The sequence below is a fragment of the Protopterus annectens genome, chromosome 2.part0 (assembly GCF_019279795.1).
Source record: "Protopterus annectens isolate FY-2018-M chromosome 2.part0, PAN1.0, whole genome shotgun sequence".
Lineage (NCBI taxonomy): Eukaryota > Metazoa > Chordata > Ceratodontiformes > Protopteridae > Protopterus > Protopterus annectens.
The window spans coordinates 290,842,389-290,868,236 of record NC_056728.1 but is presented as its reverse complement, the minus strand read 5'-3'; the positions used below and the strand labels follow the sequence as shown (position 1 = coordinate 290,868,236).

At 44.3% G+C, this 25,848-nt stretch overlaps 1 protein-coding gene across 8 annotated transcripts in view; it reads left to right on the top strand.

The window, feature by feature from the left end:
* Window positions 1-25,848, top strand: part of ZNF608 (zinc finger protein 608) — a 191,111-nt gene that overhangs the window by 160,380 nt on the left and 4,883 nt on the right. For 6 of the 8 annotated variants that reach the window (XM_044060775.1, XM_044060774.1, XM_044060777.1 and 3 more), the window contains exons 6-9: window positions 7,820-8,246; window positions 11,032-11,204; window positions 13,290-13,440; window positions 20,146-20,227. In XM_044060775.1, coding sequence (XP_043916710.1) covers window positions 7,820-8,246; window positions 11,032-11,204; window positions 13,290-13,440; window positions 20,146-20,227 — 833 coding nt within the window. Of the gene's footprint in view, window positions 1-7,819; window positions 8,247-11,031; window positions 11,205-13,289; window positions 13,441-20,145; window positions 20,232-25,848 lie in introns of those variants that run through there. The other 2 variants (XM_044060780.1, XM_044060781.1) reach the window with 2 other exon arrangements.

Here is a 25,848-nt window from a genome sequence, read left to right as displayed (position 1 = left end):
ACATCTACATTTATGATAAGTGTACACAACTGTACTTTTTGAGTTTTCAGAAGGAACCACGGTTGACGGTTTTGAAGGGATCTAATGGGGTTCTGCAGTTTCTTTTGGGAAGAGGTTCCTACTGCAGATGTGGAATGCCAGCTTGAGTCTGGGCCTTCTCTGGTTTTCAAGACTACTGTCCCTTTGAAGAAGAAACAGAAGACTAACCATGTCTCTTCTGCTCCTAGGGATCCATAAAGTGAGTGGTAGGCCTTTACTCAGGGATTATTTAATGCTTTACTGTCATTGTGGCCTCCTCAAGGGGTTGGAGTTCCTGCTTCCCCTTGGTCCGCCTCCTCCCCAAAAAGCCCAGAGAATTCCATTCTTCTGAGGTGTTCTGATGATGACTCCCTTGCCTATTCTGCCCATATTCCTTCTCCTTTAGACTACAGGTCTGAGGAGGAGAATTCTCATACTCTTGATGATTCCTGTGAGGAAATTTCTTTTGGGGACACGGTCTCTAGTATGATGGACTTTTTTAAATGGGATTGTGCCCAGGTTTCGGACATCCATAAGAGGTACTGTGAGTTACTGCAAATGGAATCTCCTAAACTTGCAGCCATTCCTCCTGTCTTGTCTGCTTTATTAGATGTTTTTTCCACTGCCTCTAAACCGCCGGATTCTCTGCCCCCTGCTCCCAGGAAGTCTGATAGGTTTAACAGGGTGCCTGAGGATTGTTCCTTTTTGTTTTAAATGTCCTGCTGCTGACCCCTCTGTGGTGTCTGTAGTCTCTGATAAGCCATCTCAGTTGCTTCCTTCGTCCAAGTTACTGCCTTCTGATAAGGGAGAGTAGGACCATGGATAGGCTGGGTAAGAAAGTATATACTTCCTCTACCCTGGCTTTTATGGCTATTAATTGTCAGACACATATTTCTAGGTATGTCTTTGCTCTTCTTTCTCAGGCTTGTCAGGTTCTTTCTGATCTTCCAGACTCTGAGGATAAATCTTCTGCTCTTTCCTTGCTTAGGACTTCTTCTCAGGTAGTTCGTCATTCTATTAACTGTAGTTATGATGCTGCAGATGCCTCTTCAAGGGGTGCGGCTTCTGGTTTGGTTCTGAGGAGATATTCATGGCTTCGGCTTCAACCTTTGCCTGATGATATTGAAGGCTAAGTTGCTGGATGCTCCTCTGGATAATACTCTTTTGTTTGGTGAAGCGGGTGCTGGTTTATTTAAGTCTCTTTAAGACAATGGGGAAGGCTTTACAAGAGCTTAAGCATGTCTTCATTTCTCCTGTGCCTAAATTTCAGTGGAACTACCCTTCTAAGCCAGCCTTTGTTCGTAGGCAGTCTCGCTTTCCTTCTAAAGGTAAAAAGGGTAGTAAATGGACTCCTCCTGCTAAGGCTAGTCAGACTGCATGGATTCTTAAGCCTTCCTTTACTGACAAACCAATGACTGTCTGACTGCCCACCCATTCCCAGCCACAGTCCTCTGTCTCTTCGCCTTTCTCTTCCTGTTTGGCTCCGGATCACCCAGGATTCTTGGGTTTTGTTAATCATTCGTCAAGCGTACTTCATGGTCTGGATTTCCCATCCTTCTTTTATGGACATTCCTCATCCTCCTCGGGAACAGCTTCCTTTTTTCTCCAGAGGTTCTTCGGGACCTCTCATCTCTGGGTACTATTCAAGAAGTGCATGTGCCCCAAAGGGGGAAGGGTTTTATTCAAGAATGTTTCTAGTGCCCAGAACAGTAGGTACTTGGAGACCTATTCTAGACCTCTCCCACCTGAATACCTTTCTGAAGGTGCCTTCCTTTCGAATGTTGTGCCTTCAGTCCCTTTTTCCTCTCTTGCTCCTCTGGCCTTTCTGGTGTCTCTGGACCTCAAGGGTGCTAATCTCCATATTCCGATTTTCATCCTCTTTTCAGGAGATTTTTGCATTCTCTGTTGCTTCCTGGTATTTTTCGTTCTGTGCTTTGTCCTTTGGCCTTTCTACTACCCCAAGGGTGTCCACCAAATGCCTCGCTCCTGTGATTGCCTTTTGCAGGCTTCAAGGGATCCACATCTTTCCGTATTTGGACGACCTGTTGATTCAGGCATTTTTTTGCAAAATCTTCATTTTTACCATTTCTCTTCTTCAGAGCCCGGGGTTCACAATAAACTTTAACAAGTCTTCCCTGACTCCTCTCAGGATCATGTCTTTCTGGGTTTCAAATGGTGCCAATGCTGGCATCCTTGCCTCCTCCAAAGGCATTAACTCTCATTTCTTTCTTTCAAACTCTTCTTCCTTTGGCCTCCATTTCAGCCAGGGAGTTTCTTAGAGCTCTGGGGTTCATGGCTTCCACAATTCCGATGCTTCCTCTGGCCAGACTCCATATGAGGAAGTTCCACTAATTCCGATGCTTCCTCTGGCCAGACTCCATATGAGGAAGTTCCACTGGTTTCTGAAGTTGGTGTGGCTTCAGCATGCGCATCCTCTAGGCTTTCCTGTTCCTCTTCTCCCGTGTCTCAAGGTCGAACTTCTGTGGTGGATTCAGCAGTTGTCTCTGAATCCAGGGCTCCTGTTTCAGCCTATGCTTCCCTCTCGGGATCTGTTCACAGACGCTTCAGATGTAGGATGGGGAGCGTTTGGCTCCCTGAAGGTTCAAGGAATGTGGTCACCTCGTCAGCCAAAGGAGCACATCAGTATCAAAGAGATGAGGGCTCTTATGCTGGCTCTTCAGGCCTTTCTTCCTCTCTTCTCTGCAGGGCCTCTCAAGATATTCACGGACAGTACCACAGTCGTCTGGTATATCGACAAACGGGGGGGGGGGGGTATGAGATCCTACCATCTTTGCCAGCTGGCACTTCTGGTATGGGATCTGGTTATCCAATATCGTGCGACTCTTCAGGCAGTTTACATTCCTTCAGATAGGAACGTTGTGGCAGACAATCTGAGCAGGTCCTTAACTCAATCCCACAAATGGATGCTTCACAGTTGTGTTTCTGGACATTGTTCACCAGTGGGGTACTCCTCAAGTAGATCTCTTTGCCTCCCCTTTGAACAGACAGCTTACTCTGTTTTGTGCCAGAGTCCCAGATCCACTGGTCTGGAAGGTGGACGTCCTCTCATTTTCTTGGAAGGGGATGTTTCTTTATGCATTCCCTCCCCTTCCTCTCATTCCGAGAGTCCTGTTCAAGATTCACCGGGATGCTCCCAAAATCTTGTCGGTGACTCCCTTTTGACCACAACAACTCTGGTTCCCTCTACTTCTGCATCTCGCCAGGGGCAGTCATCACAAGTTACCTCAAAGGGTGCATCTCCTCACACAGGATGAGGGGTCGATCATCCATCCCCACCTGTCCATGCTTCAACGGACACTGTAGGTGATATGGTTTTGATTCCTCATAGACACCTTTTTTCTGACAACGTGCTACAGGTCCTGCAGGAGGCCAGGAAACCTACTACTAGGAAATCCTACTTATCTAAATGGAAGAAGTTTTCTATTTGGTGTCTTTCTCGTGACCTGGACCCACTTTCTGTGGATGTTCCTTTGGTTCATTCTTATTTGTGTGAGTTGCTCGATGTTGGTTTGGCCTATTCTTCTATTAAGGCCCACATCTCTTTCTGCTTTTCTGCCTTTAACTCCCTCGTTAGCTTCTAGATTTGAGGCTAAGCAGTTTCTTAAAGGCGTTCTTAATATTAAACCTCCTAGGAAGCCTGTTCCTCCTCCCTGGTATCTTAATTTTGTTCTGGAAAATTTGACTCTGGTTCCTTTTGAACCTGCTGTTTCAGCTTCTTTGCAACATTGTTCTTGGAAGACGGTTCTTTTGTTAGCTCTTACTTCTGCCAGACAGGTGTCTGAGTTGCAAGCCCTTATGGCTTGTCCACCTTTTTTGATATTTCATGAGGACAGGGTGTCCTTGCGTGCTAATCCTCCTTTTATGCCCAAGGTGGTTCTTGAGTTGTCATTTAATCAGTCTATTAATTTGCCTACCTTTTTTCACTCTCCGCATTCTGACAGTGAGAGGGTGCTACATACCTTAGATGTGCATAGACAGCTCAGATTTTATTTTGATAAAACTAAAGCTATCAGGATTGGCTGTTAGTCTTTGAGTTCCAAGTGGAAATAGTTAGCTATTTCCTTTTGTTACACTGTTCATGGTGAGTGCCTTCCTCCATCTATAAAGGCTCATTCCACTAGAGCTGTGGCTTCTTCTGGTGCCTTTTCAAAGGCTTAGATATTAATTCTGTGCTTGAAGCTGCTACCTGGACTTCTATGCATACCTTTACCAAACACTACTAGTTGGATGGTATCTCCAGAGCTAGAGCTGGTTTTTCTGCTGCCATTTTTCATGACTTCTTGGATGGCTCTGCTGCTTCCTCCCAGGTTTCTTCTTGAGCTTTTGCACCTTCCCATTAGTAAGGAATACTGCAGCGGTGAATGTAAGGACATAGTACAGCTGTGTAAAGTCGTACCATAACGGTAGACGTCCTTGCCTTCACCACTGCAATATTCAGTTCCTCCCTTCACCCCCTGGTCTTTTTCCCTTCCTGGCTGTGCAGATTCTCCTTGGACTGCTCTTCCTACTGGGGCAGTCTGTTATGAGGATGGGTATGCCTGAACGTCACCTTTATGCCCTACCTTACACAAGGAGTAAGCAGGTGACGTTCAGCGTACCTTAAAGCAACTGTAAACTTTTGTAAACTGGCCGGACAGATGGCTTCATAGCAGGGAATCCCATTTGTAAGGAATACTGCAGCGGTGAAGGCAAGGACATCTACCGTTATGGTAAGATTTTACACAACTGTACTGTATTTTAAGGTTGGCAAGCCTCTCTGCAAAAAGCATATTTTGTTTTTCAGTTTGCTTAAAGTGGTTTTCAGCATAATAATTTCATACTATTCATATATGCAGTAATGGGATTTGTGGAGTCATCATGAATCCAGTATATCCACAAACAAGGGGGACTCTTTTTTTTCCTATGGATTTTGCTTGGAGGCAGAAAAATATTGCAAATGTGCCTTTGTGGCCAATCACTTTTATAGTGCCAGCAGTATTGTATGACAAAGCAAATTCCGTAGTGAACAGTCGACACTTTTGCATGCTAATGCCTTGTGAGAGTTCTTTTAACCCAACAGTGGCCAAAATCTCATTCTAGCATTTGGGGAAGCCTTGCAGTGATCTTTTGCATCCCAAACCAACATTAAATGCAGAAACTTTTTTCCCTTATTCCTCCTTGGGCAGGTTGCCCCAAAGATTTGCTTGTTACGATGTGGTCCATAGGTTTGCATTACTCCTTTTTCTCATTTCCTCTTGTTCCCAGGTTTCCTGAAAAAGGCCAAGATATTCAAGGCCAAACTAATTGTAATAGTCCCTTTCTGACTTTGACAAATTTGGCTTCCCCTGCTTTTCCCTCATCTCCCCAACTAGCCTCTGTGTCTGAAACCACCCAGGAGTCTCTGTTGCACCCATAGAACAAGCCTCACCTGGACTTGTGCAATCAGTGGCTGACCACTTGGGATGTCCACTTTGATAATGTCCAGAGCCCCTTACTATACAAGAATTGTGGTGCTTTCTGCCTGGAAGGTATCCCCTTTTGAAACTTGTGACTTTTTTCTTCTTTGGTTAAAGTTTGTTTGGGTGCTGAGTTTTAAGGAATGATGTTGCAGGCCTCCAGATTTACAAAAATGCCAACTTTGATGTATACCTTTCCCTGAGGTATGATGATTATCACAGAGGTGAAGCCTCCATGGAGGTGATGAAGATTGAGCATCCTACAGAGTAAGTAAACAATGCTTTAGTTTTACGAGAGGCATTTTTCAAAGCTTTGGGAGCTCACAGTTGTAGGCGTTGTAATTTCAGAAGCTTGCCAGACTTAGTCTACAGTCTTTATGTTCACAAAATTCTTGAAAGGCATTGCTGTGCGGGATCCTTTAATGGCAGAAGAGAGTGAGCTGATTTGCTTTGGACTCCATCCCGTTAGTCTTAACAACCTTTGGAATTTGAAGTAAGACAGTTAGTTGCATGAAGTGTTCTGGCAGGACACCTCCCTCATCTTCTTCCTTTCATGCTGCCTTCATGTGACAGTTGCACAACTGTTGTCTTGTGGCCTGTTTTTTTTTTTTTTTTTTTTTGGGGGGGGGGGGTTTCTTGTGAGCACTTCAGGAAAAAGCAAGGATTTCTGTCTGCTTGGCCATTTAAGAGCTATGGGTTAGGACAGGGGGTTGAGTTTCAGCTGCTCAAAGAAAAAAAGAAAAAATGTAGACCTAGGGAGGTTCAATCCTGTTGGTCATTCAGCCAAAAACGTGTGTCAACAAGATGCAGTGTTAGTGAGCGCCTCACGTAGTTGAGTATTACTGAAACTACTTAATGTGTTTCATGGGTTGGTGCCCAATTTATATGTACTAATGTACTGGTACTTTGCTGTATTGTCCCTTAATATGTCTGTTTTGAGTTGGGTTGATAGCCAGGACTTTATTCTTGGATAGAAGTTGTTGTATAACCAGTCTTTTATGTATAGTACAGTAATGAGACTCTTCTTGCCTGAGGCATCAAGAATGAAAAAGGTTGCGACATGAAACCTTCTGGTTCCTTAATGCTTTTCGTGGAAACAACATCTTAAGATTTTTCTAGCTTTGTTCTGGTTAGCATGTGATTTTGTGGCTGTTAATTTTCCTTTGTATAGTCACATAGCCTGTGTTTGCAATCAAGCCTCAATAATGCTTTATTTCTCTCTCTGACCTGCATATTTTTAGAGGAATTGACAAAAAAAATGAACAACATGTAGTTTACATTTAGATGTACAGATTTTTGTTAAGGGCTGTTGGTTGACTGCACTTGCACACGCATTCTTGAAAGATTGGTAAAGCACTGTATAGTAGTTTTGTTTTCTCCCAGGTTTTCAATTTATGATGCAAATAAACTGTGAACATGCTCATTCTGTTCATGTCTCAGCAGTAATTTATAATTACCTTATTTTACGGTTTATGTACTAAGAGTCCTCTGCCATGATTTTTGCCTTTTAGTCCAAAAAATGAATAAGTGAACTGACTTAATATCTGTGAAATGTATTTATTTGCCTAATTTACTGGGAAAGTCCATGTGGGTTAAACCCCTTTTCAGCAGAGGCTTGTGGAGATGCAGTCTGTGTGACTTTGAGTTCAAATATACATTTTAGCATACAAATAAGATATCTCTTTTTAACATGCAAGAGTCATTATGTACTCTATACAGGTCAAGCAGCATGTTTTTAGTGAACACACATGTAGAGGATTTAGAATAAATTCACATAGTTCCAGTTGATCAACTTGTTTTAGTCAGTTACACAAGATTTCAGATTGCTAATCTATAAAAATGATAGATGTCTTTAGTTGGGCTAATTTGTAAAAATGATAGATGTCTTTAGTTACTTGCGCTACTGAAAATGATACTTTTGTGCTTGCTACCTTGGTAACAGTACCCGTTAATGTTGGGAAAGCTTTTTAATCATAAATGTATTCTTTGGGGAAAATGATTTTCACTGTCAGGTGGTACAGTGTCTAGTACTAGAACAGTCACAAAAGTACACAATCAGCTACTGTAATTTTCCTTTCTCTACACGTCATCCCTTAAAAGCTTGTAATGTGAATTTAATGTGATTAAGCTCTGCTGTAAACACGGATTCTGTGTAAGTTTTGCTACTCCTTTTTATTACATGTTGCAGTGTGCTGTTTTATTTTCTTCCACCTATGTATGCTCTCTTAATATTCTTGTAATGAAAAGGTTCAGTGAAGTGTCTGCTTTTCATTAGATTGTCTGTAAAATGCTTAATGTCTGTGAGGGCACAAGTCATGACCAAAGTGTTCTCTTTCACTTCCAAGCAGGAACAAGATACAAGATCTTGGCACTACGGACTGTATCAGCCCAAGTATGTGGAAAAGCAAAATCTAGAAGAGCTTGAGCGGGAGAAAAAGATGAAAGAAGACAGTCCTATAAAAACTCCCAGTAAGGAAACTGTACAGTCTAATATTCCTGTTTCTCTATCCAGTACAAAGGAGGAATCAAAAGACTTAAAGCGACCAGACTCTCAGTCAATAGCACTAGAGGACAGCAAAAATAAAACTGATGACCGCAAGACTCCTGTTGGTTGGAAGGAGACGCGAAGTCCTCGCATGGCAGTCTCATCACCAATGAGCCAACCTCCGCCCTATATTCAGTACTTGCATGCTTATCCCTACACACAGATGTATGATGCTAGCCACCCTGCATACCGAGCAGTATCACCTGTACTAATGCACAGCTACCCTGGTATGTGTTGCTGCCATCAGAGTTTTCTTTACAGATAAATCAAATGTGCACAAGTAATATTCAAAGCTGGTCTTGTCTATTTCATGTTTGAATGTTGTCGACAGTTTCATATTCAAGGAACTTAATTTGATGTTATTAGTATAAGTTGTCAAGATTTTAGCAATGCTTCTTCCTTTCTATTAGTATTTTACTTCATAATTTTGGAAGCCGATGTGATTAGTATTGGAAGACTGTTATTTTGCATTTATCTCTTGCTGGTGCATTAGGTGAAGTAATACAGCACAGTAACACTGAAAGAAGACATGGGCATCCTGATTGAGCTTTAGTTTTCTTTGCCTGGCTTATTGCAAGTGTGTGTGTGTGTGTGTGTGTGTGTGTGTGTGTGTGTGTGTGTGGGGGGGGGGGGTTGTAAGGGCAACTGTGGTAATTTGATTCAGATTTATTTATAAATAAAAAAAAAATCATGCCTTAACATGGAGATCCTATCTGACTTGATAGCCCTACATGATTCTGTAGCCAGAGCTCTAACATTTGGAGTGTTGGGATTTTTTTGAAGCATAAAGTTTCCTTAAAACTTAGAAATGCAGCAGCAAATGAGATGTCGGTGACCTCAGCCTAGATCTTGCTTTAACCCTTTGGCTACTGTTAGGCAGTGTTCAGTTGCATTTCACAACTTGGAAGCATATTACTTCAGCAGGATGGGCAGTGCACAGTTTCAGGTGCTGTTTAGTAGAATTTCAGAAACATTTCAATCCCTCATAAACCAAACTCTCCATTTAGAGAATGTTTTCAGTTTAATGGTTTGGGAGGGAAGAATCAATACACTAGATCCACAACTCTAGGAGAGAACATTGTTTTAGTCAAGATTGTTTCTGGTCTGCAGAAAGACATAAATGGGCAACTGCACTAGAGTTTTCCAAGTGAAACAAGTTCAGAGTGGTAACTCTTAAAAGACTGATGTTCATCATACTGATCACTGATACGCAGGGATAGTTTCAGACAAATTGATTCAGAGTTTGATCCAACATGGTTGTAGATGGCCCAGATTATTTTACAATCTTTACTTATCTCTTAAATCTTTGCAGTGCCAGGACTTACAGTACCAGGTTTTTCACTTCTAATAGGCAGCCTTATACATACATACATACATACATATATACACAGACACAGACACACCATTTATTTAGAAACCAAGGAGTATGAATGGATAATTAGGCTAGGGGCAGATCTAGAGCCAGGTCTTAACAGTGCTGTCACCCTGAAATCAGTTTTGGTGAAATTACAACAACAAAAACTTTAAAAGGATGTTTTAAGTGGTTTGATTAACATTGTGTGATTTTCTAGCTGTGATAATGTGATGGTATTTGCTCTTATTTAAAATGGTCAGATGGTTTGTATAATTGTATTCGCTCTGAGAAAGGGTGTTGACCCAAAAGCTTTGCTGCCTAATAAAGTGTTTCTTGACGTTGGAGACTTCTTTCTTATAGTGAGAACTAGTTTACTTGCTCTTCAGTAATTACAGCATTAACCTTTGTTAACTCTTAACGGGACACTGCAGCTATTTGTCAAATGCTATGATACATTATAGATCTTTTTTTTTTTTTTTGCCAGTGTATGGCACAATGTTAAGTTTGCTGCATGCATGCAGGTTAGTTTGTAAAATTGACTGCTATATAGTTGTTCTGAAAATATTCCTCTTACCATTTGAGTCCAGCAATTCAGTTACGCTCAACTCCTTGAGCTTTAACTAGGAATTTTTAAAAATATTTTCTGACAGCCTGCTGCTTGCCAAACTTCAGCTCTTGGTGATCTCTTGGCCTATTTATTCTTCAAGGGGTGAAAGCTGTTAGCAGCTTATTTGTTCCCCTTGAGGCAAGAGCCAACCATGAAAACATCTTTCTAGAAGCTGTTAAGAGCATTTTTATGTATCTGACTTAAACCCACCACCTAGTGGTGATGTGGGCATCCACATGTCCAAGATTGGGACCAATTGTGCCCTTTATATGGTGTGCCCACTATGTTTTCACAAGGACTACTGTACCTCCTTGGGCAGACCTGTCCTCATCCCAGACCTTCCTCTCCAGCAGCATGCTGATGTAAATCATGCATTCCAGTCTCACCCCCTCCCTGGGTCTTCAGCTTACCAATCTCTGGTTGTCTGGATCACCAGTCAGTACTTTTATCTACCCTGCACCAGTTAAGCCAGGGTAGCAATTATCTCTTGGTTCTCTTTTTATGTTGTCTGGCAATGCATGCTGCTGGGATGGTTAACACTCCTACCACTTCCACTTTCTTCTGTAGTAAATGTTTAGCATTTGCATCAAGGTACAGTGCCCTTCTAATTCTTACAGTCATTTGCTGTCAAGGTTAATTATGCTGCACTTATTCAAACTTCTGTGCAGACTTTTATCATCTGCTTAATTTTATGAACTTATGTGAGCTGTACATAATTGTGTCCCACCTTTAGTAATATAAAAAATGGATTATAGCTTACATTCTTGCAAAATCTTAGCCTTACTGAAATGTGGTTCAAAGCAAATTTTTGCTTTCTTGTAATCTCTCAAGTACTTCACATATATATAGTGGAGTCCATTTGCTATTAGAAAGACTTTGTCATCTTTCAGACAGTATGAGGCTGTGCACTGGAAGGTTTCAATTTAATTTTCTATCCTTATTAAATGTACTTGAAGTAAAATTGTCTTTCTTTGTATTCGCCTTGTATTAGGTGTGAAATGAAACATATAAAATAGTAGCTTTATGTTTGTCTTTGAATGTTTTTCTGCAGGGGCCTATCTTCCTTCAGGATTTCACTACCCTGTCTATGGAAAGGTTACAGGTCGGGATGAGGTGGAAAAAACAAACACTAGCCCCAGCATGAACACTAAATCAGGCACTGAATCCAAGGCACTGGACCTCCTTCAGCAGCACGCCAATCAGTATCGTAGCAAGTCTCCTACAGTAAGTAAAATGCTAGAATTAAGTGATGAAAGAATACAGTACCCATTTTTAATGTTGTGCTAATGGTAAAAATGGTACTTACATAATTAAGGCAGTAGTAAGTTTAGACAAGTTTTCCAAGTTTTAATAGTCCTGACTGTATGGCCTGCCCTGTGCTGCACTGCATGGTATATAAGGTTACTTATGTGTTCCCCTCACTCCTGGCTTATTTGTATGGTAGCCATATTTTTGTGCTTGATTTTTGTCTAGTTATTATGCAGTTATACTTTTTTCACAAATGCAGTTTTGGAAATCACTGTACAAGTGTAAGAAATTAGCTGCTCTTCTCTTTAGAACTGCTTTGCCTCTAAATGTTCTTGTGCCTGCCTTGCCTCTAAATGTTCTTGTGCAGAAGGCATTGTTCTTTCCTATCAGTCAGACGCACATAGCATGTTAAAACATCCAGTAGACTGCCATGTACTGTGGCAGAGATGTTGAGAGCCCTGATTTATACTGCATGTGACTTGGTCTTTAGTAGCAGACACATTGAGAGCCATCAGAGAGTGATGAGATACAGCTGACTAGGCTCACTACCCCACCTATAGGGAAGAGAATGTGTTGCTTTTCACTACAGGAGTATCCCCCCAGTTGCCATGGAGACCAGGAGGTCAGCCATTACCACAAAAGTGTAATTGTCTTGAGTGATAATGGCATGCCAATTAGTGATGAAGAGACATCACACCAATATGGTTTATGTAAGCAAATCCCACTTTCACAGTTTTACCAGGTGATCAGTTGGGTCTACAGAACCTGTTTTTAGCGGAGGCCCAGGAAGAAAAGCTCCACATACCGTACAATACAAATACATTGTAGTCCACAAACAATACAAGCGACATGAGGAATACTATACAAAAATAAGTTGCTAGAACGTAAACTAGGTTACAAGATACACACATACATAGCCTATAAGTAGCTAAAGTGTATAAAAATAATATGTAGGGTAGTACAGTGTATGACATTGGCGATTGTAGTACAAGAAAAACAAAATGTTGGTTTAAGTTAGGAAAATAATATCTGAAGAGTTAGTGATGCAGAAAGATAGTAAAAGAGTCAAGAGGAATAGAGGCACAAAACAAACTTAGCATGCTTAGGTGGTCTCAGCTGACAAAAGAAAAAGGAACCCTAAGTGAAATAGTGATAAGACCCCCTTCACCCTTGCAAAGGGCATTTCTACCTGCTCCCTTAACTAGTGTAACATATTTTGAGGTCTTAAAACCTCAAGGCAAGTTATAAACTTACCAAACATCATTACTGTCTGATTGTGTGTACTTAAAGTTGTTTTGCTTAGTCGGGTATCTCTTTGACAGGCAGTCCAGTTGAATAGCAATCACCATTGCTTTGCATTTCTTGGATGTTCATCTTGAAAGCTTGGTCTGAGACAATTAGGACAGTGGAGAGAAAAAGAAAAAAAAAGCTGAAGCAGACATCCAGCCAGCATTTGACTTTTCACCTTCACTGCTAGTTTTTAAGATGAGGTTGCCAAAAAAATATTCTTCCTGGAGAGGGAATGCCTTCCCGCATTGTTATGGGCTGCTAATAGCAAGCAGGGCAGATTATCACCTGGGACCATAAGGTGTTGCTGAACAGCTAGCAGTACACTGCTAGGAGTATTGTTATTGCAAGCTTATAATACTGATTTCTGTTTATCTGTGCATCAGTCGCTAGGGAGTGTTTACTTTTCATTTAAAACTTTAAAGACTGTATTGTGTTATCATCTGGTACATTTTCAATAAGATTAATGTATGCTTCTAATGTGGCTCCAACCTAAAGGTAGTACGTAGCCCATACCTGGCAGCAAGGGTTCATTATATTGCCTGTAAGACTGGTCAGAGTCTGATACTGGAGTTGCTTTCAGCTGAGCATGCTTTGAAAGCTTAGGTTTAACTTGGGGGGGGGGGGGTAAAAAATCTTTTCGTGCATGCATTTCTGTACTTTTAGTTGATTTTTTAAGGTGCAAGTCTGAGTTATAGTTACACACAGTAGTTATGCTTTGTTTGGTTGCAAAAGCATGATTCGTGGTCTAACTACCGTTTGTCTCCTTCACAGCCTGTAGAAAAAGCAACTGAACGTGAACGGGAAGCTGAACGAGAGAGGGATCATCATTCCCCTTTTACTCAGCGGCATCTTCACACACACCATCATACACACGTCGGAATGGGTTATCCACTTATACCTGGACAGTATGATCCATTTCAAGGTGATTTAATGTAGCCCAGCTTTTGATCTGCAGCTGAAACTTATTGTGTATGTTATTTATTAGACCAGAGGCATAGGTTCTCCTTCTTTTTGTCTTTCAAACCTAATATGCTGCTTGCAGTAGTGCAGTCCTACTGCTAAAAACAATGTTTAGCACAATTATAATTGTAAGGTTACCCTGCTCATATTTTAAGTAAATATTCTTTTCAGAATGGCCGTTTAGCATGAATTGCAAAGTTTCATGTTGTCAGCACAAGATATTCAGAAGTTAATTTGTGTTGTGATTTTACAAACTCTGTTCTGTGCTTTAGTAATATATTTGAAGTGGTGGAGGACCTATATGCTTTTTGTAAAGCATTGGCATGACATTATCTTGAGTACTTAAAATGGGCATACTTCATTTTGCAGAATTTATGCTGTAACAATTTACTACCTAATGATGTTATGAACTCCTTGAGGAGAGTGTGCCTTGCACATCAGATTGTTTCAGAAGCAATCAATTTTTGCAGGATGTGGGTAAGAGGTCTGCATCAATATCCTTTGCGTGGATATGCAGAACACATGTAGTTTTCAAAGTGGTGCAGTCATAGTCTTTTGGCATAGCAATTTAACAGGGTCAGAGCCTAAGGAGAAAGTTTAATCATTGATCTGAAGTAGGCAGACTTCATTCGTCTGCAACCTGTGGGTATCGGATCCGACCTCGGATCCGAGCCGGCAATTCAAAAGCTTAGGCTCCGAGCTCCTAGCTCCTCCCTCTTACCCATAATCCCTTGCCAAGCCCTGACTGACCTCAGATTTCGTTTGCCGCTTTTCAAGTAGCTACGGAATTCCAGAGCTCCTGGCGTTGGTGAAGATAAGAAATAGTTTTTGACTAAAAAAGTTTTCAAAATCTTTATTTTCTTTCTTGTTTCAGTTAGTGTTGAGTGTGTTTAGGCTTTCCTCTCTCTTTTTGTTTAAATTTATCGGGTTTTGCGTAGTTTGTTTGTGTGTGTTGTGTGTTAGGCCTTAGGGTTACTATGTCTGAAGCCCATAAGGCTGTGTTTTCAAAATGTGCAGTGTGGCCATAAGCTATCCCCAGCAGATGGCCACACTCGTCGCATCTTGGGGGTTGAACACCTGTCATCTGGTTGTACCATTTGTGCAGGGTTCAACCCCCGGGCTTTGAGGGAACGGAGGTCGAAGTTGGTGCTGGCGGGTCTTTTACCTCCAGATACCGCTTCGGCCTCTGCCCCTTCCACTCAGCAACCTGTTGCTGTGAGTTCTCCCCCTCCGGCTGGGACTCAACCTCCCTCTAAGTTGCCGGAGGGGAAGGATTCCTCTAAGGAAAGACAGAAGGAGAGGCACAGGGAGAAGCACCACAAGAGGAGAGCCGAAACTTCTAGTTCGGCTCCTCCATCTAAGCGGGCCTCCCCTGTGCCTTCTAGCTTTCCTCCTCCTCGGCTCCACTCCCCTCGGTTCTCTCCTGGACCCGAGGAGGAGGAGGCTAGCCCTTCCAGGAGGTCACCGAGGCTCTCTAGGTCCGCTTCGGTGGCCTCCTCTAGATCAACCTTTTCTATGAGCGAAGCTGATATGGACCGGATGATGAGGAAATTCATCCAGGCCCAAATGCAAATGGGAGTGCTCCTAGCCCCCCCCCCATCCGGGAGGGGCTTCGATTCCTTTTTTCGCCCCCTTGGCTCCTTCTCCGACCCATACCACGGGTTCGGAGCTGTCGGCGCCGTGCAGATTTGGATCCGGGGGTAGGTCGGATCCGATGGGTCGGCGCACCTCGGATCCGTCCCATCCCTTGAGTGCTTCGGGTACTTCGGACCCGACCTCTCGGAGCCGAGGGCCGAGCCTCGGATCCGAGGGAGCTGGTGTGTCTTCGGCTCCGTCCAGGTCGGAGCACACTAATCTCTCGGATCCGACGGTTTCGGCTCCGACTCCGATCCGTACGTCGGATCCGAGTGGGGGTCGGCTCTCGGGGCTTAGAGAAGCTGGCTCCCCCTCGGCTTTCGACGTAGTGGAAAGGGCACTGTCGAGGACATCCGGACCCCCGGTCCCTGCCATGGCTCCATCCCGCACTCCATTGCAGTTGGGCCAGGCCCCCACCAGCCGGTCCCAGGGACAGCCCGCCTCGATGTCCCAAGTGGTTCCCTTGGAACATCCAACTGCTGAAGAGTACTCCTCGGACAGCCCCCCCGATGAAGTACCTCGGAAGCGTAAGTGCAAGAGGAGGCACATGGACTCCCCTGAGTCCGTCACTGAAGACACAGACTTGGATGAAGGGGAAGGCTCCCCTAGGTCACCCCCTGAAGACGTCTCATTTGGACACATCATGGAGATGTTAAGGATCAGGGGGGGGTGGTCTGCCCCCAAGGCTTCTTCGGACGAGTCTGTGTTCTTGGAGGCATTCGAGGCGGGCCCTTCTACCTCTTGGGTGTCCCCTCCTGCTGACCCCCTGGTGGATCTTATCTCCATCAGGGCGTGGAAGGATCCGGACACCATTGAGCCTATCCCTAAGCGCCCGGACCGCATTCTTTCTCCTCCATCAGACCGCACCCACTGGAGTAAGGGTCCCCCAGTAGATGCCATGATGATGGCTGCAGCCACGAAGAGGGAATTGGCCCAGGAGAGTCCCTCCGTGCATCCTCCGGGCAAGGAGTCCCGTTCGATGGATCGCATTGGGAAGCGAGTTTTTAGTTCAGCAACCTTCTCCTTGAGAGCTGAACTACATGGCACATGTCATTAGGATGCAGCGGGATCTGATTAAAGAATACGCTGCATCTCCCAAGTCCATCTCGGTGAGGATAAACAGGTTTACTCCACCGAATGGCCACTCTCAGATCAGTTTCCAATACATCTATGCGGCTACTGTCTCATGCTACTGAGGGAGCCGCTAGAGCCAGCGGAGCAGGCCTAGTCATGAGGCGACAGGCCTGGCTCCGCCATTGTGATTTTGCAGAGCCCTTCAAGGCGACCTTCGAATGCCCCTTCGATGGTTCTGCCTTGTTTGGCAAGACTGTTCGCGAGACATTAGTCCAGAGCGAAAAGGACGGAAGACGCTGTCTGCCGTCGAGTCCGCTTTTCAGCTCCCCAGAGGTCCTTCTCTAAGAACCAAAAGGGACAGAAGAAGATGTGGTTCCGAAGTCGCAGCAGTCCCAACCTGCTCCGGATAACCAGTCCTTCCGTGGCAGAGGAGGACGGGAGGTCGTCGTGCTAGAGGCAGGGGCTCCTGGCAACTTTGGGTCCAGAGAACCCTTCTCTGAGAGACCCACGCAGCAGCCCTGAAGGGTTGCCCGGCTGTCCGTCTCTGGAGGCAGTCGGGCGTTTCGATGCACCTGACTTCTTGGGAGTCCATAACAACAGACAGTTGGGTGCTTGAGTTATATCCAGAGGATATTCAATTCCCCTATTCAAGGTTCCCAAATCTCGCAGCCTCCCAGATGTTCCACCCGACCAAAGGGCGGCAGCTATCGAAATCGAGCAGCTGCTAGAAAAAAGAGCCATCCAGCGCGTCCCCAGATCAAACCGGATTAGGGTTTTACTCCAGGTTCTTTTGGTGCCAAAGAAGACGGGGACTTAAGACCAATCTTAGACCTTTCCCAGTTGAACCTGTCAGTAACCAAGCAAAGTTCCGGATGGTCACCCTGCAATCTATACTCCCCTCTTGAGGGAGAACGACTGGATGTGCTCCATAGACCTCAAGGACGCGTGCTACCACATTCGGATGGACAGGCGATCCAGGAGGTTTCTTCGCTTCCGGCTGGGAGCCAGTCATTATCAGTTCAGGGTCCTCCCCTTTGGGCTCACCTCAGCCCCCAGGGTGTTTACCAAGGTGCTAGCGGTGGTAGCGGCCCACCTGAGGCTCCAGGGATTACAGGTCTTTCCGTACCTGGACGACTGGCTCCTGACGGCATCATCAAGGCATCTTCTGTGCTCAGCCAGGGATTACTTTCTTCAACTAGCACCAAGGCTGGGCATCACGATCAACTGGGAGAAATCTTTTCTGAATCCCACTCAAATTATAGATTTCATAGGAGGAAGACTAGACACCAGATCAATGCAAGCCTTCCTCACCCCAGACCGTATCGCCAGCCTGAAGTGTCATGTGACAGCGATCCTGCAACCATCTCCAACTGCAGCTTCGGTCCTGAGGGCCCTAGGTTCTATGGCGGCAGCTATCCGCTTCTCATTCATGCCCGTTTGCATGCGGGTTCTTCAATGGACCCTTCAAGTTCAGTGGTCCCTCTTTGTTCTTCTCTAAGCGCTCCGATTGCGGTCAGCAGAGCGTGCAGGGACTCCCTTCTTTGGTGGCTTCTTTCTCCGGGCCCTGGCAGGGAGACCTTTTGCTGCATTTCCCGAGCCACAGTGACCACGGACGCTTCTTGCCTCGGGTGGGGGCATTCTGCGGAAAGATTGTCCAAGGCACGTGGAATCCCACAGAGACGTCATTGCATATAAATGTCCTGGAAATGAGGCGGTGCTCCTAGCGTTGCAAGCACTTCACCACGTTCTTCCTTCAGGGACTATTGCGATTCAGACAGACAACATGTCGGTAGTCTGGTATATCAACAAGCAGGGAGGAACCAGGTCTTACCCCCTTTGTCGAGAGGCCATGAGAGTCTGGGAATGGGCAATTTCCACCAAACGCTTTCTGGTAGCAACGCACATTCCGGGAAAGTCCAACATCCTTGCGGACAAGCTCAGTCGCACTATCCTTTCTCCACACGAGTGGTCTCTCAATCATCAAGTAGCGAAGAAGATTTTTGCCGTTTGGGGGCAACCCTGTTGCGATCTTTTTGCCTCTCCCTCAAACGCCAAATGCGACAATTTCTTCGCTCTGCTTCCCCCACCAGGGGAGTTCCCGAGGGATGCTCTGGTGCATGCTTGGCATTTATGCCTTTATGCCTACCCTCCACTTCCTCTGATGCAGAGGCTTCTGCAGAAAGCCAACAGTTTGGGGAGCAGAATGATTCTCATTGCCCCATTCTGGCCTCGACAACCTTGGTTCCCCTTCGTATGGTCTCACAAAATCAATCCACCATGGATTCTGGATCCAATTTCGGATCTCATCTCTCACCCTCTGGGAATGTCAGTTCCCAATCTGCGGACCCTGAAGTTGACAGCTTGGCTGCTCCAGTTCCAAACTTAATTAGGACTCCCGGTATCTCTTCACCGGTCAAGGCCATTTTAGTGGCTGCTCATAAACCTTCCACCAGGCAGGTTTATCGGAGTAAATGGAAGAGATTCTCTATATGGGCAGGACAGAGAACTTTGGATCCTTTCTCGGCACCTATGTCAGCGGTGCTGGATTTTCTAACAGACCTCTTTCATCAAGGGGCTAGTTCTTCCACGATTAAGGTACAATTGGCAGCTATCTCGCATTATCACATTTGTCATGACACAGCTCCCCTTATGACGGCGAAATTATGCAAAACATTTCTCAAAGGAGTTTTTTTGTTAAGGCCTCCAGTCAAGGAGGTTGTACCGCCTTGGGACTTGTCTTTAGTCCTGCAGGCCCTTACTGCTCCTCCCTTCGAGCCTGCAGCTTCTTCTGATTTAAAGTACCTTTCCTGGAAGACTGCCTTCCTGGTAGCTATCACTTCAGCCAGAAGGGTGTCTGAGCTTCAGGCTCTGTGTGTCAAACCGCCTTATCTTTCTTTCTTCCCTGATAGGGTGTGCCTCAGGACCAATCCATCTTTTCTTCCGAAGGTCTCTTCTGAATCCAATATTAACCAGTCAATCAATTTACCGGTGTTTTTTTCCCAAGTACTCAAACAAAGAATACAAATTGCATTCCTTGGATGTTCATAGACAATTACGTTTTTATATTAACAGAACAGCTGGCCACGGGAAATCAGATCAGCTGTTCGTCTCCTTTGCTAAATTTGCTCTGGGTAAAGCAGTATCTAAAGTCACTCTATCTAAATGGATTGCTAATTGTATTCTGCAGGCATATGACACTTCAGGCAGACCTGCTCCTCAGAGGGTTACGGCTCATTTTACTAGGGCAGTTTCTACGTCAGCCGCCTTTAAGTCCCGTGTATCATTGGATGATATCTGCGCGGCAGCTACTTGGGCCTCGCCTCATACTTTTATTTCTCATTACAAGGTGGATGTTGTTTCTAGAGGAAGAGCATCCTTTGGCTCAGCGGTGCTCCGGAACATCCTTCCATGACGGCCGCCCAAGATTCAGGTAGCTAGGGACTCTGTCCCACAGGTTGCAGACGAATGAAGTCTGCCTACTTCAGATTTAGAAGTTATGTACTCACCATAACGTTCCATCTGAGTAGGTGACTTCATTCGGATGCAACCATCCCCCTGGCCTTTTTAGAGCGAGTATTTATGCTGTTTTAGTGTACTGTTGTCAGTATTTTGAGGCAAACTCAATCTGAGGTCAGTCAGGGCTTGGCAAGGGATTATGGGTAAGAGGGAGGAGCTAGGAGCTCGGAGCCTAAGCTTTTGAATTGCCGGCTCGGATCCGAGGTCGGATCCGATACCCACAGGTTGCATCCGAATGAAGTCACCTACTCAGATGGAACGTTATGGTGAGTACATAACTTCTAATTATCTTTGTTCCAGTAATGTCCTGATGACTTGGAGTAATTAGCACTTATTTTCTGCAATTTTTCCATATGTTAATTGTTGGTATATGCTCAAGTGTATTACAAAAGAGAAAAGGTTTCATGCCCATCTTGAACCCTTGTTTATTTTCTTCTTTCAGGGTTGACTTCTGCCGCTTTGGTTGCCAGTCAGCAGGTGGCTGCACAAGCATCTGCATCGGGCATATTTCCTGCACAACGAAGGTAGATACTAATAATGTGTACACACTTGAGAGATGTGACAACTAGAAATGTATACTTTGTTTGATGAATAAGGATGTCTGTGGTCCTTTTAGTAGCAAGTACTACTTTCTTTTTGCATAGCTGCAATGTAGACTGCAAAGCATCCTTGCAAAAAGAAAGGGATGATAAAACTTTCACTTGTGAAAGTATCTGTTACCTTTCACTAGAGAGCTGGATGTCATACATTTAGAATCGTTAAGTGAGAGAAACAGAACAATGCGATGGCATGGCTGACTTTCCTCTAGTTATTTTGGAGTTTTCAGAATGTGAATGTGCACATTGGACTAGACAGGATTTTGGCCTTCAGAAGCCAGCACCTTGGGGAGCAGTCGTTCTACATTGTAAGTAGAGCTAGGGAAGGATTACAGATAACAGCCAAGCAGTTATTTTTAGTTTAATAATGTTAACGATAATGTTTGGAAAAACACTTTACATCATTGTCATATCTTAAACCTCTCTTCTTGCATCAGAAGACACTTTTCATCATTTTATTGATTGTTCTAGTAATGATATCTAAAGCGAAAATGCAGGACTTTATCCATCAGACATGGTAAATCCTCTTTGTCATCCTGATTTACTTTCAAGGATCCCTGCATTTATGGATGTCCTTAGGGTGACGTGTGTGTGTGTGTGTGTGTGTGTGTGTGTGTGTGTGTGTGTGTGTGTGTGTGTGTGTGTGTATATATATATATATATATATATATATATATATATATATATATATATATTTTTTTTTTTTTTTTAATGCCCTGAGCACTTTACCTTAAAAGTTGCCCCAGAATGCTTTATGCCACTGAAGAAAACATAAAATGTTTTCTGTTTTTTCCTTTCAGAGCCAGTCCATTAAGGTGACAGTTTTGCAACTTGGAAATATCCTGATTTCCAGCGTTCTCACCTGTCAGAACCATGCTGGATTTTGAAACAATCATTATAGAAAAAGTTCAAAGAAAAATCTGGGTTGCATTTCTGCTGCTTAGTACAAGTAGGATACCTTTCCTCTCTGACAGAATCCTGCAGACTGTGCAGGTTTCACAAAGGGGGACCTGCTCTGTAACTGCTCCAGCGTGCGAGTTCTCCCAGGTTGTATCTATCTTTCAGTTCATTCTCTCAACATCTATAGTATTTTAGACACTGCAAGCTTTTTTTTTTACCTGATTCCCAGATACAAAACTTCTAAAAAGTTTTTCCTTGCTTCCAGAAAGATTTATTTTTGTCACCACTACTTGGCAGTTCAGAGAGGCAAACAGTGGAATTGCAAGAATAAGAATTTTGATTCCTCACAGTTTTGAAATCATTTTTCAAGTGTGTTTACATCCCCCCTGCTTACCCCTCTCTCTGTGTGTGTTTGTGTGTGTGTGTTTATCATTTATTAACCAGGAAAATCCGACTTGGAACGAATCCAGTTTTCAGTGGAGGCCCAGGGAGAAACTCTCCAGACGCATGTCTTATATGTAATATATATATATATATATGTATGTGTATATATATATATATATATATATATATATATATATATATATGTGTATGTATATATGTGTATGTATATATGTGTATGTATATATGTGTATGTATATATATATATATATATATATATAATGTGTGTGTGTATATATATATATATATATATATATATATCTATATATATATATCTATATACATATATATATATATATATATATACATATATATATATATAAAATGTATACACACACACACACACTCACTCACTAGTTCCAGGGCCAATGCACGTCCGGTAAACAGGAACAGCACTGTCAAAAGATGCTAACTTTCAAAATTTGTATTCCCGCAGTATCAAGTAGTACCCGTGAGTTGCTCTTTTGCCTCATCCATCACAAATAAAAGTTCAGTCTACATGCTAGACAAAGTACAGTGCAATATATTAACTCATTAACATTTGCAACACAAACTTTGTAGTATTTCTGAAGAAATTAGTGGTAGTTCCACAAGATGCTCCCTGTTTACAGTCTATTGAGACTTCATTTAATGGTGCTGTAGTGAGAGGACTTCTTTCCTGGCCACTTGCATCATAAATTGCTTTTACATGCGCCCATTTGAAGTAATGTATCAGAGTTGTTGCAGTAATGGTATTAATCACAAAAACTGGAAAGAAAACAAAAAATGATAGATATTTTAATGAGTTGCCAGAGTTCTTGAATTTGGCTGAAGATCCCATGATGGACAGTGATAAGGCTTTGAACTTTCCTGGTGGCTCTAGAGGAGTTAGAAACTGCAATAGCGGATAGTGCTGTGAAAATAACTAATGTCAGCAGTTGCGAAAGTAGATGCTAAACACAACTGTATTGCAACTAAAGAGAGAGAGAAGCTGAAAGAAGCTTTAAATTACCAATCTGAAGTTGTTAATCTTCTTACTATTTATCATTGATGGGTTCGGTTCCGAGCCCTCGGTACCGAGTCGGCCTAATACCAAGCTCGTGTACACAAATAACTCTCAAACTAAGCTGCTACCCAGAATGCCCTTCTCCAAGTTACCTCAGATCTTGTTTGCCGCACAGCCATATAGCAGTGTTTCACCGAGCTCTCCAGCTAAGTGTTGTATTCTTCAAAATTTACTGTGTTTTGTAAGTTTTTTCTCTATCTTATCTTTAACCAACTCTACCCACGGGTATCCTCCTCTTACCTTTGTTGGTAAACGCCCTTCTTTACCCTCCTGGTATTCTTAATACCATTGTTGGTATTTTTCTCTTCTCCTTCCTTTATCTTTCTTTTTTGGATTGTTGAATCGATATACTGGATATGTCTGAAAAGAAAGGGACTTCACGGTTTAAGTATTGCACTTCCTGCAATGGTAAACTCCCCATTAGCGACCTGTGTGATGATTGTGTAGATTGTCTGGGGGTTTCTCACTTGTCTGTGAAGCCTTCCTGTCAGATTTGTGTCAGTTTCAGTCAGCGGACACTGAATGAAAGAAGAAATAAACTTATTTTGAAAGGCCTGCTTTCTTCACCCTTTTCTGAGGCTCTTTCTGCGTCGGAGGTCTCAACCCCTTCATCAAAGGACAAAAAACTTCCTCATTCTGATTCATGTTCATCGGCTGGTGATAAGGGCAAGCCTCCATAAGCATAAGGCCCACAAGTCTTCCACATAGCACAAGATCGCCTCCTCGGCTCCAACCATTTCGGTTCTGAGTTCAGCTCCAGTGGTCTCTGCAGTTATTTTGATGACTTCAACGTCGGCGCCGCCCTGTGCACCGACTGCTATGGTTCCAGGTGTGATTTCAGCACCAGCCTTATTGTCTGCTGTTACCTCAGCACCGACGTCACCCATCTCTGTTCCGAGATCGGTACCGACCACTTCTTTGGAGCCGATAATGACTTCCACTCCAGCTATTCCCTCTGCTCCGAGCCTTTTCTCTGCATCGATAGTCCCCCTTTTGCCGGTCTGGAAACTGGAATCCTGGGTGCTGACTTTTCCTACACCATGGACCCAGTACTCCCCTCTTTGGATCCGTTTTCTGGACAAGCCTTTAGCCCTTTTTTGGACCTACCTGACTCCCCCTCAGGAGTGTCAGTAAGGTCCACCAGGAGTCTATCTGAATTGGATGTGGTGCGCCTGTTCAATCAGCTATTGACAGCCAGATGGATTACAAATTTTCCTTAAACCCATCCCACTCCGGGTTTTGGGTCCATTGCCCCCACGACTCCCACTTATTCTCCTCCCTTGGACCCTTCGGTTCTGAAGCCCATAGCTCCGATGTCTTTGTGGGGAATCCTTTCCTCGGCGATGACAGTGACCTTCTCTGAGGCTCCGAGGCCCCTTTGGGTTTCGGATCCTTCTGAACCACCACTTCCTCAATCTCATGCTTGGGGAAGGGGGTGGAACCCCCGGCTCCAGGTACAGTTCCAGTTTTTTCATTGGTTCCGTCTTTGGATCTGGGGGGGCGACACCCACCCTGGTTTTGCTTGAGGCTCCATCCCCAGGAGTGGGCTGCAACCCCAGTTCCGAGATTGTCTTCCTCTGTTCCGGGCTCCCATTCCTCTTCGAGCGGGCCTGCCTTCCGGGTGATGGAGAGGGTGCTTGCTTTGGGAAGCGCTCCTCCTACATCGGCCCTTCCCCCTGCTCCATCTGAGCTGCAGCTATCACAGGCCACCTCCCCAGGACACTGAGAGCACAAGCCTCCTGAAACCCCTGTTCAGGGTAACCTCCCTTCTGAGTCTTCTTCAGATGCTCCCACTGAAGAACCACCTCGGAAATGGACATGTAAGAGGAAGCACATGGAATTCCCCCTGAGGAGTCCCTAATTGAGGATACAGATTACGATGATGGGGAAGGGTCCCTACGGTCACCCCCTGACGATGTCTCCTTTGGAGACCTGAAAATTTTAAGGCAGAGGGGTGACTGGAAGCCCTCCAACCCTTCCTTGGAGGAACCCTTATTCCTGCAGGCCTTCTGCTCTCAGCCTTCTACTTCTTGGGTGACCCCACCTGCCGATGAGCTAGTCCAGCTCATCGTGCAGTGGTCATGGAAGAACCCTGATACCGTTGAGGCCATTCTCTGGAGACCAGACAAGATACTTTCCCCTCCAGAAGAACAGCCCCATTGGTCTAGAGGCTTACCAGTAGACGCTATGGTGGTGGCGGCCGCCACAAAAAAGGACCGTGCAGAGGAAAGTCCTACTGTCCATCCACCCAACAGGGAGTCCCGGGCAGTGGACAGATTAGGAAAGCAAATTTTTGCTTCCGCAACCTTTGCTGTCAGGTCTCTGAACTATTTGGCACATTTTACAAGGCTCCAAAGGGATCTCATCTCTGAACTCTCTGGAACCCTCGCGTGTCAAGTTTCTGACTGGGCACGCAATAAAGTTGCTTCTCAGCTTGCTACCCTAGAGTCTATTTCCAACTCGTCCATGAGGTTCCCGACCGAAGGGGTGGCTAGAGCTGCGGGTGCAAGTGTAGTTATGAGACGCCATGCTTGGATGCGCATTTGTGACCTTGCAGACTCCTTCAAGTCTTCCTTCTTGAACTCCCCTATCGAACCGTCCGCTTTGTTCGGTTCTAAAGTGAAAGACACATTAGCCAGGTGCGAGCAAAACGGAAAAACCTTGTCTGCTGTTGGCCTACGTTTTTCCAAACCTCCACGCTCTTTCTCCAGGATCCAGAGGAGTGGAAAGATTTGGCATAAAAATCTCAAGGCCCTTTCTGTAGTGCACATGGTGAGGATTCCCCCAGAGGCAGAGTGGGTTCCAATAATGGAATATGCTCCTTAAGGGGTAGAGGGGGTCCCCGAAACTAGGACTCCAGGGATTCTTTCTCCGGACGACCTTATTAGCGCTCCTGAAGCGCTTCCCGATTGCTTTCCTTCCGAAGCAGTTGGGGCTCGTTTTTTTTGCTCCAAGCTGCCTGGCACTCTATTACAAATGATCAGTGGTTGCAGAGAATAATTTCCAGAAGTTATTACATCCCTCTAATATCTTACTAAAGACCCCCAAAATGCCTTCCCCGATGTTCCACCCAGTCAAAGGGAAGAAGCAACTTCAGAAATAAGAAACCTGTGTCAAAAACGAGTCATCCAACAAGTCCCCCCAGAGCAGTGGGGATCCGGTT